Here is a 20,835-nt window from a genome sequence, read left to right as displayed (position 1 = left end):
CGATACTCCCGAACTCCCGCCCCAGTACTGGGTGGCGTCGAGGTTATCTCACCAACGAACTGCATAAAAGAGATTTTTGATGTCGGCGTACTAAACTCAGGTATTCCAGAATTGCAACGATAAAATTATGACGACAACACCTCAGAGCTCAACTCCCCGGGACACTTCCACAAAACCCCTGACAGGAGGCACCAAGACAATGTTCTCATCATAAAACCATCGGAACGATTCCAAGATACCCGCGTGATCCTAAAAAAATTTAAGTGAAAATTTGAGAAGAGAAGAGTCAAAACTCTACGTCAGGAAGCCTTACCAGAGCGATGAAGGGACTGGGGAGTAAAAAGAATTCCTAAACTCTCCGATATATAATTCCTAGAAGACTCAAAACATTTTTATAGACACAACTCGGCCGCTAAAAACGATCAAACAGTGGGGGCTCCTAAGGTCGGGGAAGGCTCTGATACCGACTTGTAACACCCTCGATGCGACTATAGCTCCCACGTGTCGAGGCACGACTTAGAGACATAATCGCATTGAAGGCATATGTCGCAAGTGAGGTAATCTTCACACAACCCATGTAATACATAAGGGAAAGAGATACATAGTTGGCTTACAATTGCCACTTCACACAATTACATGAATAAACATTACATCAATCAAATACACTCATGTTCCGACTACGGAACCAAAATAAAAGAAGAACCCCAAATGCGACAAAGGTCCCCGATCGACCCCAACTGGGCTCCACTACTGATCAACTAGAATCGAAACAACACAAAGGAAAGATCTTCGTCGAGCTCCTCCTGAGCTTGGTTGCGTCATCTACACGGACTCATCGGCACCTGCAAGCTGGTTTTGGAAGTATCTGTGAGCCACGGGGACTCAGCAATCTCGCACCCTCGCGATCAAGACTATTTAAGCTTATGGGTAAGGTAAAGGTATGAGGGTGGAGCTGCAGCAAGCGACTAGCATATATGGTGGCTAACATACGCAAATGAGAGCGAGAAGAGAAGGCAAAGCATGGTCGGTAAAAGTATGATCAAGAAGTGATCCTATAACAACCTACGTCAAGCATAACTCCAACAACCGTGTTCACTTCCCGGACTCCGCCGGAAAGAGGCCATCACGGTTACACACACGGTTGATTCAGTTTAATTAAGGTCAAGTTCAGGTTTTCTACAACCGGACGTTAACAAATTCCCATCTGCCCATAACCGCGGGCACGGCTTTCGAAAGTTCAAATCCCTGCAGGGTGTCCCAACTTAGCCCATGACAAGCTCTCAAGGTCAACGAAGGAATAGACCTCCACCCGAGACGTTCCGATCAGACTTGGTATCCCGGTACAACAAGACATTTCGACAGGGTAAAACTAAACCAGCAACACCGCCCGAATGTGCCGACAAATCCCGATAGGAGCTGCACATATCTCTTTCTCAGGGCACACCGGATCGTCCAAACTTCCGGTAGGCCAGCCCAGAGTTGCCCCTGGTGGCCACCGGCGGCTGACAAGTTGGACCAACACTCAGAGGAGCACTGGCCCGGGGGGGTAAATAATGATGACCCTTAGGAGCGCGACTCCCAAGGGAAAAGAAAAGGCTAGGTGGCAAATGGTAAAACCAATGTTGGGCATTGCTGGAAGAGCTTTACTTAAGGCGAACTGTCAAGGGGTTCCCATTATAGCCCAACCGCGTGAGGAACGCAAAATCCGGGAACATAACACCGATATGACGGAAACTAGGGCGGCAAGAGTGGAACAAAACACCAGGCATAAGGCCGAGCCTTCCACCCTTTACCAAGTATATAGATGCATTAATTAAATAAGATATATTGTGATATCCCAACAAGTAAATAAAGGTTCCAACAAGGAACGGCATCTCCAATCTTCACCTGCAACTAGCAACGCTATAAGAGGGGCTGAGCAAAGCGGTAACATAGCCAATCAACGGTTTGCTAGGACAAGGTGGGTTAGAGGCTTGGTTCAACAATATGGGAGGCATGACAAGCAAGTGGTAGGTATCGCAGCATAGGCATAGCAAAAGAGCGAGCATCTAGCAAGCAAAGATAGAAGTGATTTTGAGGGTATGATCATCTTGCCTGAAATCCCGCAAGGAAGAAGAACGAGTCCATGAAGAAGATAAACGGATGTAGTCGAACGGATCCTCACAATGCAACGTATCGGAACCAACCCGAAGAAGCAACACCGGAAAAGAGCAAACAACATAGTAAACAACCACCACATAATCATGGCATGATGCACAATCAAGTATGATGCATGTCCGGTTTAAGTATGCATGGCATGGCAAAATGCACAAGCAATCCTACAAATTAAGTGGAGCTCAATATGCAACGAGTTGCATATTGACGAAACATCACGATAAGTTATTTAGTTTGATCCGTTTATGTACCCAACAATATTAAATGTTTTTAGCATGGCAAGAGGTGAAACATGATGAAACTATCTAATCTAGGCAAGTTTAAATGAGGCCGGAAACAACGAACAACAAGTTCGGAAAAATCCCCATGTGCAATTTAAGGATTTGGTACTGTTCTGCCCTAAACCATGTTTTAGAGTTGATAAACATGCAAAGTGAGGCCACCATGTTAAACTAGGCATTTTTCTACCCCATTTACATATAAAGATTATTAAAATCGGAGTTACGGTTATTTAGTTATGAATTAAAGCATTTTAACATGACATAGAGCAAAATAATTGCAAACATCATTTTAAATATTTTAAACATGGATGAAAATGACATATTATTAATCTACACATAATTTTAAGCAAGTTTCATACATAAATCATTTACATGTGATGCACGGTTTGAGAGTTACAATATGCAACGAGCTTAGGGGTTATTCTGCAAAACTGTAATCTCCTGGAAATTAGATAAAACGTCCAGATCTGGAAAAGAAACGATATGGGCCGAATCTGAGGCAAGCCCAACAGCCGGAAAAAAACAGGTGGGCACTGGGGCGGCTCACCCATGGGCTTCGGCCCGATCGGTGGAGAGATGAGGCCGGCAGGGGGCTACGTTGGGCCGGCTGGAGCTGGGCCGGCCCACGAAGGAGGAGGAGGCCAAACGAGGTCGACGCGATCTGGGCCTGGGAGGTCAAGGCCCACGCGGAAGGTCGTCGCTCTCCTCCCGATCCCGCCTGGATCGGAGAGGCAGGCAGGCAGCGGCTTCTCCGGCGACGTCGGCGGGCGCGGCCGCCGGGAATGGATGCAGGGGAGGACGCGGCGGACGGCTCTGGGAATGGCCCCTCCGGATCCGGTCGAGGAAGAGAGGAAGGAGCAGTGCACGGGGGAGCCAGGCCTGGTTGGTGGCGAAGTCACATGGCGGCGCAGCATGCTCCGGCGTGGCGCGGTCGCCGGAGACGGGCGGCGAGGATGCGCCGGTGCTGGGGGCGCGGATTGAGGGGCTCCTCCCCTCGACCGTCTGCAGGAGCAGGGCTCCTGGTTCGGGCGCGGCGAACGGCGGATGAGGCGCTCGGGGATGGCCCGGTTCGGCCCCGGGGCAGGCTGGATCTGGGCCCCGGGAGGATGGCGGCGAAGTGGGCGCAGGGGAGGTGAGGTGGCGGCTCGGGATAGGCTGGCGGCGACGGTTGGGTGACGTGGCGCGACCCTATTGGGCGGAGTGAGGTGGCGGAGGCAGCGGACATGTCCGGTGCGGGAAGAAACGTCCGGCGGCGCGGAGGGAGTTGGATCTAGGGTTTGATCTGCGCGGAAATTTCGGAGGGAGACACCTATTTATAGGTAGAGGGAGCTAGGAGAGTCCAAATGAGGTGCGGTTTTCGGACACGCGATCATGATCGAACAACCAAGATGATGGAGCAGAGTTAGGTGGGTTTTGGGCCAAATTGGAAGGGTGTTGGGCTGCAACACACACGAGGCCTTCTCGGTCCCTCAGTTAACCGTTGGAGTATCAAACGAAGTCCAAATGATACGAAAGTTGACAGGCGGTCTACTGGTAGTAAACCAAGGCCGCTTGGCAAGTCTTGGTCCAATCCGGAAATGTTTAATCCCCACACATAAGAAGAAGGTAGAAAGGGACACCGGAGGAGAACGAAGCACCGGAATGCAAAACGGACAACGGGAAAAATGCTCGGATGCATGAGACGAACACGTATGCAAATGAAATGCGCATGATGACATGATATGCAATGCATGACACGCAAGCAATGACAAGGCAACAACGGCGAATAACTGAACGACACCTGGCACATCGGTCTCGGGGCGTTACACCGTTGCTCCTTGGCCTTGATATTGAGAAGTTTGAAATGCGGATGCTAAGCTGGAGGCGCAAGGTTTTGGTTAATGTGCGGGCTGCACACGGCACCAACACGACACGAGCTTCGTCTGCCTGGTGCGCAGTTGGGTGAGTTGTCCAAGTATAGACACAACCAGGCCCTCCTAGTATCTGCGCCTCGACTTATGCGCAGAGAAATTAGGATCGGAGGGAGTACTACTAGTAGTAGTACTACTTTGATGTGTCGCGTCAACTCGCACAAGTATGCAACACTTCCTGAACAAACAAGCATATAAGCAGTTATACTTCTTACCCAAAGAATCTTTATATCCAACAGACACAAAATATCCATTCGACTGTTGGAAATTACTTTAACTGCTGATCTGATGTCGAAGTAATTGCTGCATCGCCAACAAAACCCACCATCTCTTAAGCTAAAGTAGACCGAGCTAACCCCTATATTAGCATATTACTATGATAAATAGAAGGCACTTTAGAATCATTTAGGATGTGAGCTTGTTAATCTAAATGTGGAGGGACACCGTCCTCGACAACCCAACCCCGGCCAGTAGCTTGGGAGAAACTGTGAAGAAGGTCAGCTCCTACATGGCGACGTCGTCGGGATCCTTGCTGCTTGTCACCTCCATTTCCACCTTGACGGTGTCGGTCCTGCCTTTGGGCTCCCCCGGCGGGCCGTTCGCCCACAGCTTGACCACGTAGTGCGGCAGTGGGGTGATACGTCTCGAATGTATCCATAATTTTTTATTGCTCCATGCTACATTATCTACTGTTTTGGACCATATTGGGCTTTATTTTCCACTTTTATATTATTTTTGGGACTAACCTATTAACCGGAGGCCCAGCCCAGAATTGCTGTTTTTGCCTATTTCAGTGTTTCGAAGAAACGGAATATCAAACGGAGTCCAAACGGAATGAAACCTTCGGGAACGTGATTTGCTCATCAGATAAGATCCAGGAGACTTGGACCCTCTGTCAAGAAAGCCATGAGGCGGTCACGAGGGTGGAGGGCGCCACCCTGTCTCGTGGTCCCCTCGAAGCTCCACCGACGTACTCCTTCCTCCTATATATACCTACGTACCCCCAAACGATCAAATATGGAGCCAAAAACCTAATTCCACCACCGCAACCTTCTGTATCCACGAGATCCCATCTTGGGGCCTGTTCCAGAGCTCCGCCGGAAGGGAATCCACCACGGAGGGCTTCTACATCATCACCATAGCCCCTCCGATGAAGTGTGAGTAGTTTACTTCAGACCTTCGGGTCCATAGTTAGTAGCTAGATGGCTTCTTCTCTCTTTTTGGATCTCAATACAATGTTCTCCCCCTCTCTCGTGGAGATCTATTCGATGTAATCTTCTTTTTGCGGTGTGTTTGTTGAGACCGATGAATTGTGGGTTTATGATCAAGTTTATCTATGAACAATATTTGAATCTTCTCTGAATTCTTTTATGTATGATTGGTTATCTTTGCAAGTCTCTTTAAATTATCAGTTTGGTTTGGCCTACTAGATTGGTTCTTCTTGCAATGGGAGAAGTGCTTAGCTTTGGGTTCAATCTTGCAGTGTCCTTTCCCAGTGACAGCAGGGGCAGCAAGGCACGTATTGTATTGTTGCCATCGAGGATAACAAGATGGGGTTTATATCATATTGCATGAATTTATCCCTCTACATCATGTCATCTTGCTTAAGGCGTTACTCTGTTTTCATTAACTTAATACTCTAGATGCATGCTGGATAACGGTCGATGAGTGGAGTAATAGTAGTAGATGCAGGCAGGAGTCGGTCTACTTGTCTCGGACGTGATGCCTATATACATGATCATACCTAGATATTCTCATAACTATGCTCAATTCTGTCAATTGCTCAACAGTAATTTGTTCACCCACCGTAGAAATACTTATGCTCTTGAGAGAAGCCACTAGTGAAATCTATGGCCCCCGGGTCTATTCTCATCATATCAATCTCCAATCACTTTATTATTGCTTTGCTTTTACTTTTGCCTTTTATTTTACCTTGCATCTTTATATCAAAAATACCGAAAATATTATCTATCATCTCTATCAGATCTCACTCTCGTAAGTGACCGTGAAGGGATTGGCAACCCCTAATCGCGTTGGTTGTGTTGAGCTATTCGTTTTGTGTAGGTACGAGGGACTCGCGCGTGGCCTCCTAATGGATTGATACCTTGGTTCTCGAAAACTGAGGGAAATACTTACGCTACTTTGCTGCATCATCCTCTCCTCCTCGGGGAAATCCAACGCAGTGCTCAAGAGGTAGCAAGAAGAATTTCTAGCGCCGTTGCCGGGGAGTCTACGCAAAAGTGAACATACCAAGTACCCATCACAATCCCTTATCTCCCGCATTACATTATTTGCCATTTGCCTCTCGTTTTCCTCTCCCCCACTTCACCCTTGCCGTCTTATTCGCCCTCTCTTTTCCGTTTGCCTTTTTCTCGCTTGCCTTGTCGTCATGGCTAGTCTTATATCTTCTTCATTGTCTCCCGAGAATGAAGTTCTAAATTTTAAGCAAAGGGAGGCAGAGAATCTAAAATACACTTGGTATAGAATTTGCAATGCTCAAAATAGATCTACCAGGAAGCAATCTACTTCAGTTCTTCTCCGCAATTTTTATGTAGGTGCCAGTCCTTGGTATAGATATATCCTTGATACCATTACCGGAGGGAATTTCTTGGGTAGCCATACTTTTGATTCTTATAATGCTATGATAGATTTATTTGGCTCACCACCTCTTTTGGTTAATGGAACTATGTTAACTTTGGAGCATGTAATGCAAAGACTTGAAATTATTGAAAATAAAGTTGATACCGCTGAGTTAATTGAAAATTTAGATAAAAAGATCCACAATCAAATTACCCAATATGGATCTAAGGTAGGAGTAACTTTGAAAAATATTAAGGAAAAGGAACCCATAGTTAATGAAAGAATAAATCAAGATTCCACTAGAATCGATAAACTTGAAGGTATCATTACAAACTTGGGAACCGCTTTTTCTTCCGTAAAGAACACTCCAACTCCTCCTACTAAAAATGCCAAGCTTATGTATGTTCCTAAAAATAAGGGTGAATCCTCTAGTAAAGAAACTGCGTATCTTAAATCTATAAGTATTCATCCCAATCTTTTTGCTATCATTAAGGAACCTTTTGCTTTGAATGAATATTTTGATCTTGTGCCTAAAAATTTGATTATTACTAAAAATAAATAAATTTCTAAGGAAGGTAGATGCCTCATTGAAGAATTGCCTACCAAAGATGGCAATACCTAGATCTATCCTTGCTTTTATGCCTAGCTAGGGGCGTTAAACGATAGCGCTTGTTGGGAGGCAACCCAATTTTATTTTTACTTTTTTGCTTTTGTTTCTGTTTAGGAATAAATAATCCATCTACCTTTTGTTTAGATGTGGTTTTATCTTTTAATTAGTGTTTGTGCCAAGTTAAACCTATAGGATCTTCTTGGATGACAGTTATTTGATCTTGCTGTAATTTCCTGAAACTTTCGGTTCACGGAAACAATTATTAAAATTCACCAGAACGTGATAAAATAGTGATTCCAATTGATTCTGATCAATAAACAAATTTACTATATCGTCCTATTTTTTATGAATTTTTGGAGTTCCAGAATTTTGCGTTAGTTAAAGATTACTACAGACTGTTCTGTTTTTTGGCAGATTCTGTTTTTGTGTGTTGTTTGCTTATTTTGATGAATCTATGGCTAGTAAAATAGTTTATAATCCATAGAGAAGTTGGAATACAGTAGGTTTAACACCAATATAAATAAAGAATGAGTTCATTACAGTACCTTGAAGTGGTCTTTTGTTTTCTTTCGCTAACGGAGCTCACGAGATTTCTGTTGAGTTTTGTGTTGTGAAGTTTTCAAGTTTTGGGTGAAATCTTTTGATGGATTATGGAACAAGGAGTGGCAAGAGCCTAAGCTTGGGGATGCCCATGGCACCCCCAAGATAATCCAAGGACACTAAAAAGTCAAAGCTTGGGGATGCCCCGGAAGACATCCCCTCTTTCGTCTACTTCCATCGGTAATTTTACTTGGAGCTATATTTTTATTCACCACATGATATGTGTTTTGCTTGGAGCGTCTTGTATGATTTGAGTCATTGCTTTTAAGTTTACCACAATCATCCTTGCTGTACACACCTTTTGAGAGAGCCATACATGAATTGGAATTTGTTAGAATACTCTAAGTGCTTCATTTATATCTTTTGAGCTTTATAGTTTTGCTCTATGTGCTTCGCTTATATCTTTTGAGCTTTATAGTTTTTGCTCTAGTGATTCACTTATATCTTTTAGAGGACGGTGGTGGATTTTTTTAAAGAAACTATTGATCTCTCATGCTTCACTTGGATTATTTTGAGAGTCTTAAATAGCATGGTAATTTGCTTAATAATAATATGCTTGGTATTCAAGATTTGTATAACTTTTTTTGAGTGCGTTGAATACTAAGAAAAGTTTGATGCTTGATAATTGTTTTGAGATATGAAGATGGTGATATTAGAGTCATGCTAGTTGAGTAGTTGTGAATTTGAGAAATACTTGTGTTAAAGTTTGTGATTCCCGTAGCATGCACGTATGGTGAACCGTTATGTGATGAAGTCGGAGCATGATTTATTTATTGATTGTCTTCCTTATGAGTGGAAGTCGGGGACGAGCGATGGTATTTTCCTACCAATCTATCCCCCTAGGAGCATGTGCGTAATACTTTGCTTTGATAACTTCTAGATTTTTGCAATAAGTATATGAGTTCTTTATGACTAATGTTGAGTCCATGGATTATATGCACTTTTCCTTCCTTCCACCATTGCTAGCCTCTCTAATACCGCGCACCTTTCGCCGGTATCATACACCCACCATATACCTTCCTTAAAACAGCCACCATACCTACCTATCATGGCATTTCCATAGCCATTCCGAGATATATTGCCATGCAACTTTCCACCGTTCCGTTTATTATGACACGCTCCATCATTGTCATATTGCTAGCATGATCATGTAGTTGACATCGTATTTGTGGAAAAGCCACCATTCATAATTCTTTCATACATGTCACTCTTGATTCATTGCATATCTCGGTACACCGCCGGAGGCACTCATATAGAGTCATATTTTGTTCTAATTATTGAGTTGTAATTGTTGAGTTGTAAGAAAAATAAAAAGTGTGATGATCATCATTTTTAGAGCATTGTCCCAAGTGAGGAAAGGATGATGGAGACTATGATTCCCCCACAAGTCGGGATGAGACTCCGGACGAAAAATTAAAAAAAAAAGAGAAAAAAAGGAAGAAAAAAAAAGAGGCCATAAAAAAAGAGAAAGGCCCAAATAAAAAAATGAGAGAAAAAGAGAGAAGGGACAATGTTACTATCCTTTTACCACACTTGTGCTTCAAAGTAGCACCATGATCTTCATGATAGAGAGTCTCTCATTTTGTCACTTTCATATACTAGTGGGAATTTTTCATTATAGAACTTGGCTTGTATATTCCAATGATGGGCTTCCTCAAATATCCCTAGGTCTTCGTGAGCAAGCGAGTTGGATGCACACCCACTTAGTTTCTTTTGATGAGCTTTCATATACTTATATCTCTAGTGCATCCGTTGCATGGCAATCCCTACTCACTCACATTGATATCTATTAATGAGCATCTCCATAGCCCGTCGATACGCCTAGTTGATGTGAGACTATCTTCCCCTTCTTTTGTCTTCTCCACAACCACCATTCCATTCCACATATAGTGCTATATCCATGGCTCACGCTCATGTATTGCGTGAAGATTGAAAAAGTTTTGAAAATGTCAAAAGTATGAAACAATTTCTTGGCTTTTCATCGAGGTTGTGCATGATTTAAGTACTTTGTGTGGTGAAGATAGAGCATAGCCAGACTATATGACTTTGTAGGGATAACTTTCTTTGGCCATGTTATTTTGAGAAGACATAATTGCTTTGTTAGTATGCTTGAAGTATTATTATTTTTATGTCAATATGAACTTTTGTCTTGAATATTTCGAATCTGAATATTCATACCACAATTAAAAAGATTTACATTGAAATTATTCCAAGTAGCACTCCACATCAAAACTTCTCTTTTTATCATTTACCTACTCGAGGACGAGCAGGAATTAAGCTTGGGGATGCCTGATACGTCTCCAACGTATCTATAATTTTTGATTGCTCCATGCTACATTATCTACTGTTTTGGACCATATTGGGCTTTATTTTCCACTTTTATATTATTTTTGGGACTAACCTATTAACCGGAGGCCCAGCCCAGAATTGCTGTTTTTTGCCTATTTCAGTGTTTCGAAGAAACGGAATATCAAACAGAGTCCAAACGGAATGAAACCTTCGGGAACGTGATTTGCTCATCAGATAAGATCCAGGAGACTTGGACCCTCCGTCAAGAAAGCCATGAGGCGGTCACGAGGGTGGAGGGCGCGCCCCCCCTAGGGCGCGCCCCCTACCTCGTGGGCCCCTCGAAGCTCCACCGACGTACTCCTTCCTCCTATATATACCTACGTACCCCCAAACGATCAGATACGGAGCCAAAAACCTAATTCCACCGCCACAACCTTCTGTATCCACGAGATCCCATCTTGGGGCCTATTCCGGAGCTCCGCCGGAAGGGGAATCCACCACGGAGGGCTTCTACATCATCACCATAGCCCCTCCGATGAAGTGTGAGTAGTTTACTTGAGACCTTCGGGTCCACAGTTAGTAGCTAGATGGCTTCTTCTCTCTTTTTGGATCTCAATACAATGTTCTCCCCCTCTCTCGTGGAGATCTATTCGATGTAATCTTCTTTTTGCGGTGTGTTTGTTGAGACCGATGAATTGTGGGTTTATGATCAAGTTTATCTATGAACAATATTTGAATCTTCTCTGAATTCTTTTATGTATGATTGGTTATCTTTGCAAGTCTCTTCGAATTATCAGTTTGGTTTGGCCTACTAGATTGGTTCTTCTTGCAATGGGAGAAGTGCTTAGCTTTGGGTTCAATCTTGCGGCGTCCTTTCCCAGTGACAGCAGGGGCAGCAAGGCACGTATTGTATTGTTGCCATCGAGGATAACAAGATGGGGTTTATATCATATTGCATGAATTTATCCCTCTACATCATGTCATCTTGCTTAAGGCGTTACTCTGTTTTCATTAACTTAATACTCTAGATGCATGCTGGATAGCGGTCGATGAGTGGAGTAATAGTAGTAGATGCAGGCAGGATTCGGTCTACTTGTCTCGGACGTGATGCCTATATACATGATCATACCCAGATATTCTCATAACTATTCTCAATTCTGTCAATTGCTCAACAGTAATTTGTTCACCCACCGTAGAAATACTTATGCTCTTGAGAGAAGCCACTAGTGAAATCTATGGCCCCCGGGTCTATTCTCATCATATCAATCTCCAATCACTTTATTATTGCTTTTCTTTTACTTTTGCCTTTTATTTTACCTTGAATCTTTATATCAAAAATACCAAAAATATTATCTCTCATCTCTATCAGATCTCACTCTCGTAAGTGGCCGTGAAGGGATTGACAACCCCTAATCGCGTTGGTTGCGTTGAGCTATTCATTTTGTGTAGGTACGAGGGACTTGCGCGTGGCCTCCTACTGGATTGATACCTTGGTTCTCAAAAAATGAGGGAAATACTTACGCTACTTTGCTGCATCATCCTCTCCTCTTCGGGGAAATCCAACGCAGTGCTCTAGAGGTAGCATGGGGACGCCCCCGCTCTGATGCAGACGACCGACACGGTGATAGGCGCGCAGATGTCGAGCACGCCGTCGACCAAGAAAAATGCGCGATCGTCCTCCTCTGCGAACAGCAAGAGTCGTGGCTCCGACAGTGGTACTTGCAGTTGGAAGACCTTGCCATACTGGATCCTGTGCACGGGCATCGGATGCACGGTCCTGATGTGGTGGGAGAGCGCCGACGGCGGGCCTTCGTAGCCGCAGACGGGCATGAGGCATTTGCAGGGCGCGAGCGGACACACGCTCTGGTGATCGGCGAGCTTGTGGTAAGTGACGTAGAGCCCACAACCTTCGTGCGAGCACCCCACCCTCACCGAGGAGAGGACGGTGTCCACCGCCGTGTTCCGCACGTCGAAGCCACCATTGCACTCGCACTTCTGGCACTGCCGCTGGTTCCCTGGGCGCTCGCAGCGACAGTCCGCGCAGGCCAGGTGCCCTCCCTTGCACTGCACAAATCAATCGAACAGCACATCAATCAAGAAACCTGCACCTTGCTCGATCAGGCGAACGGACGAGGTGTATTCGAACCTCATACGCTGGAGGCTTCAAGGGGTGGAGGCACAAGGGGTAGTGGAGCAAGGTGAGGTCCATCGAGACCATAGAGAGCTCCATCATCGGGTCCTGTTTCGTCGGCATGATCTCGCCCTCCTCTTGCACAACCATCTCTCGTTTTAGGGCCGGGGCATTACAAAGCTTTACCGTCACATATTCATCTCTACTCTTATAAAAAACCAAGTTGGTGATGATGGTGTGCCTGCCATCTTGTAATATGGATTGTCCGATCTACATCTGATGGATAGAAAGCAAACTATGACAATTTTACAAAAGATACCCGCACCTCTCTCCACATTTACAGATAATGCCTTGCCTCGTTCATCCTTATCTCCCACAACCTCATTGCTGAGCAATTAAAAAAGGAAGTCTCTAGAACAATCTAGCATGGTGGCCGCTGCCGACTGCCGGCGCCGTCCATCCCCATGCCTCCGCCCAGTCCGACCACCAGTCACCACCACGCCCCACTCCTCCTCACCTTATCTCTCATCTTTCTCGAGATATCATTTTTTCGATGAAATTCTCGAGATACCATTTTTCTGATAAAATTCTTGAGATATCATTAGTTTTTACACATGGGATTACTCCTGCATGGGTCAATCACAACAGGTGTTTTGTAAAAAAAATGCATCTTGATGTTCTGTGCAATGCACGGGCATCTTGCTAGTACTACTTCAAGGTGCATTAAATCAACACATGCAAGTATCAAAAGGAAAGTCACGGCATGCATGCATGCGTTGTAATTAATGCATCGATAAACGCAAATTATTGAAATATACCGAGTGCACTGCTTTGATGTGTCGCGTCAACTCGTACAACAACGAGAAGTTTGATTACAACGCCCTCTCCCTCACGGACTAAGATCCGGTGCCTTAACGGCACCTGCCTTTGGCTGTATGACAGGTGATCCAGCAACCTGTTGGGCCCACCTGTCATACACCCAAAGGCAGGTGCAGTAAGTCAATGAAGCTGTGTCCCTCCCTCGCCCATGAGCGTGGTGGCTCGCAGGACTAGGAGAAGCTTTCGCTACACGCTCTCCCTCCCGCATGCGGTGGATATGCAGCAGTTCATTCGGTGTCAGATGGCCAGAAACATACTGTAGTACTCCACTACAGTAGTACCATCATTGTTCGACTTCCCGAAGAGGCAAAGAGCCAAGCGCAACCCGGACGCTCGTGTGGCAATTTCATGTGTAGAGTAGTCTAGGATAGCGTGTACCGTGCCTCTAAGCTTAAAATCGTTGGGGTCGGCTCCATGCTATGAGGCCGTCCCGAAGCATTCTTTGATTAAAATAATCCTCTGGCCCTACCTGTCATCCTGGTGATTGTAGTTTGCACGCTCATCTGGTAAAGACAGGAATATATATTTTAATTTGTGGTGGGGTAAATGTTAGAGTTTGCAGCAAATATATTTTACACTGCGGGTCTTTTAACCAAGTTTAGAGGCAAGCATGTGGGGCCAGTGCTATGATGTGTCGCATCAACTCGTACAATGAGGAGAAGCTTGATTTTACTACTACACGCCTTCTCCCTCGCCCATGCACGCGGTGGCTCGCAGACGAGGACAGGCTTTTGCTTACTACAACAAGCTACCCCTCCTGCACGCGGTGGACGGACCTGCAACAGTTGATTCGATACTGTAGAAGTAGTAACATCATTGTTCGTCTTCTCGAAGAGGCGAAGAGCCAAGCGCAACCCGAACGTGGCAGTTGCGAACGCTCGCGTGGCAGTCTTTGTGTAGGGGTGGGGCGTGGTGCGGAGCCTTAGAGCACGCATATAACCAAGCTCTTGCATGAGACAAAATTGCTATGTAAGCAGGCTATAAGCCCACTATTGTACTAGTACTTGCTAGTATAGCCCTGTAAGCCGAAAAGGAGTATTTGCCTTTCTAGAGATTTCAACAAGTGACTACACCCTAAATGAGTACATATGGAGCAAAATGAGTGAATCTACATTGTAAATAAATACGTAGTTCTCTCGTTTTCCTCTCCGCGTTGGTTGTGGTGCACAATATTGAGTATACTACTACTGACTAGTCTCTTTTTGACACGCATTTATGTTGATACGGCTTAAATGCCAATGACGCAGAGGGTAGCGGTTCCCGAAACATTAAACCGTCAATGATGCCTCCGCATTCAATTAGCATGCAGAGGTAGGAGTAAGTAATTGGAGAAGCAGAATGGAGCCAGCACGATGTAAATGCAACGCAGTTTGGACTCTCATATAAAGGCGCCCCGCCACTCCAATCCATCTACTCCTAGTCTCTGCGCAACACTGCCCACTCCAATCCAAGACCAAGACCAAGTGACCAGAAGCCACAAGCACCCATGGCGTCGATGGACGCGTGCGGCAGTCGGTTGTGCCAGGTCGTCCAAGACGCCGACCTGTGGCCCTGCACCGCGCAGCGTTTCCAGACGGTGCCGGCGACCGCCAGTGTCATAGCCCTCATCGACGCCGGCTTCTCCTCTCGCATGTGCCAGATGATGGTCGACTCCATCCGCAGGTTTTCCGCCATCAAGAAGCACGCGGACGACCTTGCCGTACTGGTCCAGCCCGCGCACCCAGGCTCATCGTTGCCTGCCACCCTCATCGGCCTCCAAGGTGACGAACTCTTTGAAGCACTGGTGGCCCTGCAGCCGCCGGAGGTCGCGACGAAGAATGTGCACCTCGAGGCCGCGCTCGCCGCGCAGTGCCTCGCCATGCAAGAAACTGTCGATCTGCACATCCACATCTACGAGGAAATCGTCTACATAGGCCACTACAAGGCCAGCGAGGACAAAAAGACATTGGCCTTCTTCCAATGGCTGGAATCTTTGGACGCCATTGTTCAGAAGCACGTCGACCTGGCCACGAAAGCTGCTGCTATTTAGCCACCATACGGTGGGCTGGCGCCCTGAGTCGAGGAGGTGGACGTCGTCGATGGATGCATCTTTCTTCTTGCCTCATGTTACCAGCACTGCATCAACTTGTGGCCTTAATGTTTTATTAGTGTATGACATTTTTATTCTAGTCATAAATGACATGTGTGATCCCTTGCTCTTATTTGGCATTAATTATATGTAGCACCACTGTCTTCGACCTGGTGTACTACCTAGGTCCTCGCTTATTAGTACCTTTTCTAATTTGTGCTAAATTTTGACCAAAGATTTAACTGACAAAATGTTAGTGCATGTCAACAAAAATTATATCATTTGATTTGTATTTGAACATATTTTTCAATGATATAATTTTGGTGACATGCATGAACCTTTTGTTAGTCAAATTTATGGTCAAAATTTGGCACAGATTACGACAGGGAGCAGTAAACCAGTATGGCAGTAGACGGGTCCATCACCATCATGTTTTGTGTCTAATTTTGACTTCAGCGACCCAACCTACTCAAAACTTATAAAGTATATTCAAAACTGAGCGTTACTACAAGTCACAAGTTCAAAACGAGAAAGTGGAACAAGTACAACATGCCTGTGTCGTTCGTGTCGCACCCCCACACGGTCGCGGTGCACATTGTAGACTAGTCTCTTCTTGACCCGCATTTACATTGATACGGCTTGAATGCCAAGGAGGGAGAGGGTAGCGGTTCCCGAGACGTTGAACGGTCGATGATGCATCCTCAATTAGCATGCAGAGGGAATTAATTGGAGAAGCAGAATAGAGCCAGCACGATGTGAATGAAACAAAGTTTGGACTCTCATATAGAGGCGCCCCACCACTCCAATCCATCTACTCCTAGTCTCTGTGCAACACTGCTCACTCCAATCCAAGACCAAGTGACCAGAAGCCACAAGCACCTATGGAGGCGATGGACGCGAGCGGCAGCCGGCTGTGCCAGATCATCCAAGACGCCGGCCTACGGCCCCGCGCCGCGCAGCTTTTCCAGACGGTGCTGGCGACCGCCGGCGTCGTAGCCCTCGCCAATGCCGGCTTTTCCTCTCGCATGGACGACATGATGGTCCACTCCATCCGCAAGTTCACCACCATCAAGAAGCGCGCGGACGACCTTGCCGTACTGCTCCATCCCGCACGCCCAGGCTCCTCATTGTCTGCCACCCTCATCGGCCTCCATGGTGATGAACTCTTTCTAGCCCTGGTGGCCTTGCAGGTGCCGGAGATCGCGACGAAGAATGTGCACCTTGAGGCCGTGCTCGCCACACAGCGCCTCTCCATGCAAGAAACTGTCGACCTGCACATCCACGTCTACGAGGAAATCGTCTACATAGGCCACTACAAGGCCAGTGAGGATAGAAAGATGTTGGCCTTCTTCCAGCGGCTGGAATCTTTGGATGCCATTGTTCAGAAGCACGTCGACCGGGCCACGAAAGCCGCTGCTACTTAGCTGTCGTTCGGTGGGCCGGCGCCCTGAGTCGAGGAGGTGGACGTCGTTGATGGATGCATCTTTCTTCTTACCTCCTGTAACCAGCACTGCATCGCCTCGTGGCCTTAATGTTTTATTAGTAGTATATGGCATTTTTATTCCAGTCGTAACATTTCACTGTGAGGTGGGGCCGTAGTTGAGCAAACCGACCATCGGCAAATCCCCACCCCGCCCACCGCGCGTCGGCTGAGTTTAGAATTAGAAGAGAGAAACGAGGGAGAAGAGCTAGCTGTAGCACGGACGCTGTTTAGATGAGACTCGTGTTGATAGAATAGGAGTACTGAGCACTAGTACCTCTTTTTTTAGGGAAAAAGTAGTCGTACGTCTAGTACCACTAGTTGGGTGCGTGCGACCTATACCTCTCATCACTTTAGATCTCCTTTTTGAACTGCAGCTATGCTTCATAGTACATATTTTTTTCACGCATTTATCCTCCTATATGTACTCCTAGGCTATTTCGACGTGCTCCCTTTCGCAGACATGTGGGACAGAGAGCATCTGGGTCATAGTGCATGCACGAATCGGAGCATATGCAACCATGCCAGGGTACTTTACATTTCAGACCTCACGAATTACATGCAAACCCCCCACAGAAGAATACATAAATAAATGAATTACTACATTAAACCGGATTATTTTTGTAGAAACCGGAGCGCGTTTATTAAATTTTGGACATAACACGTTTATAAAAAACGACTGGACCTAAACCAGTCTAAGGGCCTCTTTGATTCGCAGGATACTAAAAACACTGGAATGGGTATGATGGCGATGAACCGAGATGAGGAGAACTCTAACTCAGTTAGAGGTTAGAGTTAGATTCTAACCATGAACTAAACCTGAAGTAACCCTAACCAAAGAGGTGTTTGGATGGCAGGGTTAGATTGACAATAAATGCTCTTTCTCAGTCATTTGACTACTTTTGACCCTATTTCCTGCTGGATTTGGTGTGGCCGGCTCTTGTGTGGCCTCCTCCCGCTCACAATTGACATAAACGAACCATCTTTTCAAATCAAGCATGCAAAACATGATAATTCTTTTTTGTCCATACAAATGAGATATCCCACTTAAACATGCAAGTCGTCAATCAAGCTTCACAAAAAAATTACACTCCATGAAACAAAGCATGAGCTAACTCATCACGGAAGTCATTCACGATAGGGAGGGAGCCCGGAGCCCCTCACGCGCCCAGGGAGGAGCTCGTCATCGTCGCTCTGGAGGAAGGCTCTATAGAGCGCAAGCCCCGAGAACCCCTCCGACGCCGGCACTTGCGAGTTGAGGTCGAGACCGGCATGGGTAGCAGGGCCGCTTGCCGATGACTGCGAACCGAATCTTTGGGCCTCTAGAAATAATGCAAAGCCTGAAACTGAAATACCTAGAAAGGTGAACTGAATCTTTGGGCCTCTAGAAATAATGCAAGCCTAAAACTAAAATACCTAGAAAGGTGAACTGAATCTTTGGGCCTCTAGAAGGATTTATTACCTCCTCAAGCAGCATCAAACAATTCCATGCATGCACCACAAATCGGTACCAAGTTTAATCAGGATCTACTTTTCCAATTCAGAATTAGCGCTAGAGCGAGCAAGATCAATGATATGGCTATGAGATAGAGCAGAAACGAACAAACTCACCCCCTCTCGCGACCTCCCTGGTAGATGCGCCGCCGCCGCGCATGACAGAGGGAGAAAAACGCCCGGCGAAGGGGGAGCGGCGCGAGCTTCGGAGGCCGGAGGGAGAGGGTGGCCGGAGGAGGGTGTCGGAGGCCGGAGGGAGAGGGCGGCCAGAGCAGGGAGAGGGCGAGCGGCGGAGAGGCGCTTGGGCGGGCGGCGCGATGGGGAACAGAGAGGAGTCGTGCGAGGGGGGGTCAGAGGGAGCGATCTGGTGCGGGCGGGGGAGATTTTTTTAGTTCTCTTTTAATGGGCCCGAGGAGAACTAACCCAATTAGAACCCCTCCACCGGGCTAGTTTTTTTAGCTGGGTTAGAGCAAACTAGCTCAAACTAACCCCTCCTATTTGGATACTTTGAGGCTTTTCAACCCAGACTAGCTCTAACTCAGGGATCCAAACAAAGAGGAGTAGTACCGTACATGCTACAGACTAGACTGTAGCACATTGTTTTTATGGCCATATCACCACATTGTTTTCTACTGCTGGTTCACTGGGCTGCCGTGGTTCGCACTGCTGGTTCACTCAGGGATCCAAACAAAGAGGAGTATGGCCTATCGCCTGCTGGTTCACTGGGCTGCCTTGGTTCGCACTCCTCCGACGTGAGTAGTAGTACTATTATATACACTATATATACCGCATGATACTTTGCTCCTTCTTACGTACTTCACAGGCATGTGGGAGAGCCAGCATCCGGGTTGACGTATCATGCACCAGATTAGAGTGGGGAACGGAAGGGGGGCATCACCCCGGTCGTAGCGCCAGTAATTCATGACTATAGTGAGTAGTCATATCACAAGTCTTTCTAGTAGTAACGCGTCGTCAAATCGCACAACCCGACCTTTCCAGTAGTAAGTAAGTTGAATCTGCTACTCCCTCACCCTCCTCTTCTCTCTGTCAAACCGCCTACGTGAAAACTGCCGCGCGTACTGCCCGGGAAAAGCCCCGCCCTCAACTTTTAACTACGCGAAAATAGTTCGAGCTTGTTCGTTCTATATAAATACCAGTACTGTATGTTTATTCACCCGTGGGGTTGTTCAATGAATGGAGGGCCGGGGAGCACAAATGAACAATACAACTACTAGTACAAGTAGGAGTCGTATAGTTAGTCAAGTTAAATATATAGTTTCTTTTCTTTAATGCCACGTACACAAATTGAAACGCTTGTTGTGGAGAGAAAAATATAATCACTCCACTATATATGTAGGCAGGGGCCTGAGCGCTTGCTTTATTAGGGTTGCTCTCTTCATTCTCTCATCCTCTCCAGATCTAAACAAGACAGCGGTAGCGACATTTTCTCTCTGCTCACCGCTGGTCACAGATCCGGTCGGATCCCTTCGACCGGTGTGTGTAGAGGACTAGGTGCATCGTTCACGCGGTCATCGCCGGCGAGGAAGGAAACCCACAGCTGCCGGTGGGGCCCGATCCTCTGCCCGTGTCGTTCTCTCTGACACAGCACCGGCTCGGGAGGTCCTCCGACCCTTCTTCCTCCCTGCCGTATTGTGCGCAGATCCGACCTGTCGCCGCCGACTTCCCGGTGACCCTCAGGTATAAGTTCTTCGAAAGCGGCCTTGCTCTATTGCCCTAGCTCCCCACGTGTCTGCATGTGCATCTTTTTCTACTTCCATCAGCTCTTCCAAAGCCACCTAAATTTTTAGTATTATTAGAGGTAAAGCTACTTCATGCATTCGAATCTAGGACTTGGTTCAAACAATGAAGAAAGGGGGGAGAGTCATAGCATGAATCTAGGACTTGATTCAAAGAGGAAATAACAGGGGGGAAGTAGTAGAGACTAGATACCCAACCGGTCTCTTGGTTGAAAAGGGAAATAATGGGAAAATGCAGTACAAACTGCATAAGGAACAGGTCTATTATTGGTTGAAAAAAGGATAGAAAGTGGCGGCTGGTGGACAAGTCAATAGAGTATGTCCAGGATTAGATTTGTTGCCCTCACATAGTAAAAGGTCTCCAGGATTAGATTTGCTGCCCTCACATAGTAAAAGGTCTCCAGGATTAGATTTGCTGCCCTCACATAGTAAAAGGTCTCCATGATTAGATTTGCTGCCCTCACAGAGCATGAACAAACAGCGGCATCACCACTTTATGCCTCCTTGTAGGTACATTGTGCTGATGCATCCACTGTCGCATGTCCTTATACCAACTTTTTGCTGTTGTTAATGTAAGGGCGTATGTAAAATTAAGCGATCAC

At 46.3% G+C, this 20,835-nt stretch overlaps 1 protein-coding gene across 1 annotated transcript; it reads right to left on the bottom strand.

Annotated features, from left to right (window-relative positions):
• Nucleotides 1–11,996: 11,996 nt before the first annotated feature.
• LOC147987077 (E3 ubiquitin-protein ligase SINA-like 10) lies at nt 11,997–12,705 on the bottom strand. The gene is made up of 2 exons (XM_087542267.1): nt 12,571–12,705; nt 11,997–12,488 (listed from the first exon to the last, which is right to left on the bottom strand). The coding sequence occupies exons 1-2, from the start codon at nt 12,703–12,705 to the stop codon at nt 11,997–11,999; spliced, it is 627 nt and encodes a 208-aa protein (XP_087398393.1).
• Nucleotides 12,706–20,835: the final 8,130 nt, after the last annotated feature.

Source organism: Triticum urartu, chromosome 2A (assembly GCF_056163025.1).
Source record: "Triticum urartu cultivar PI428250 chromosome 2A, HENAU_Tu73, whole genome shotgun sequence".
Lineage (NCBI taxonomy): Eukaryota > Viridiplantae > Streptophyta > Magnoliopsida > Poales > Poaceae > Triticum > Triticum urartu.
The sequence above is the reverse complement of the archived record's forward strand: the minus strand, read 5'-3'. Positions and strand labels throughout refer to the sequence as shown.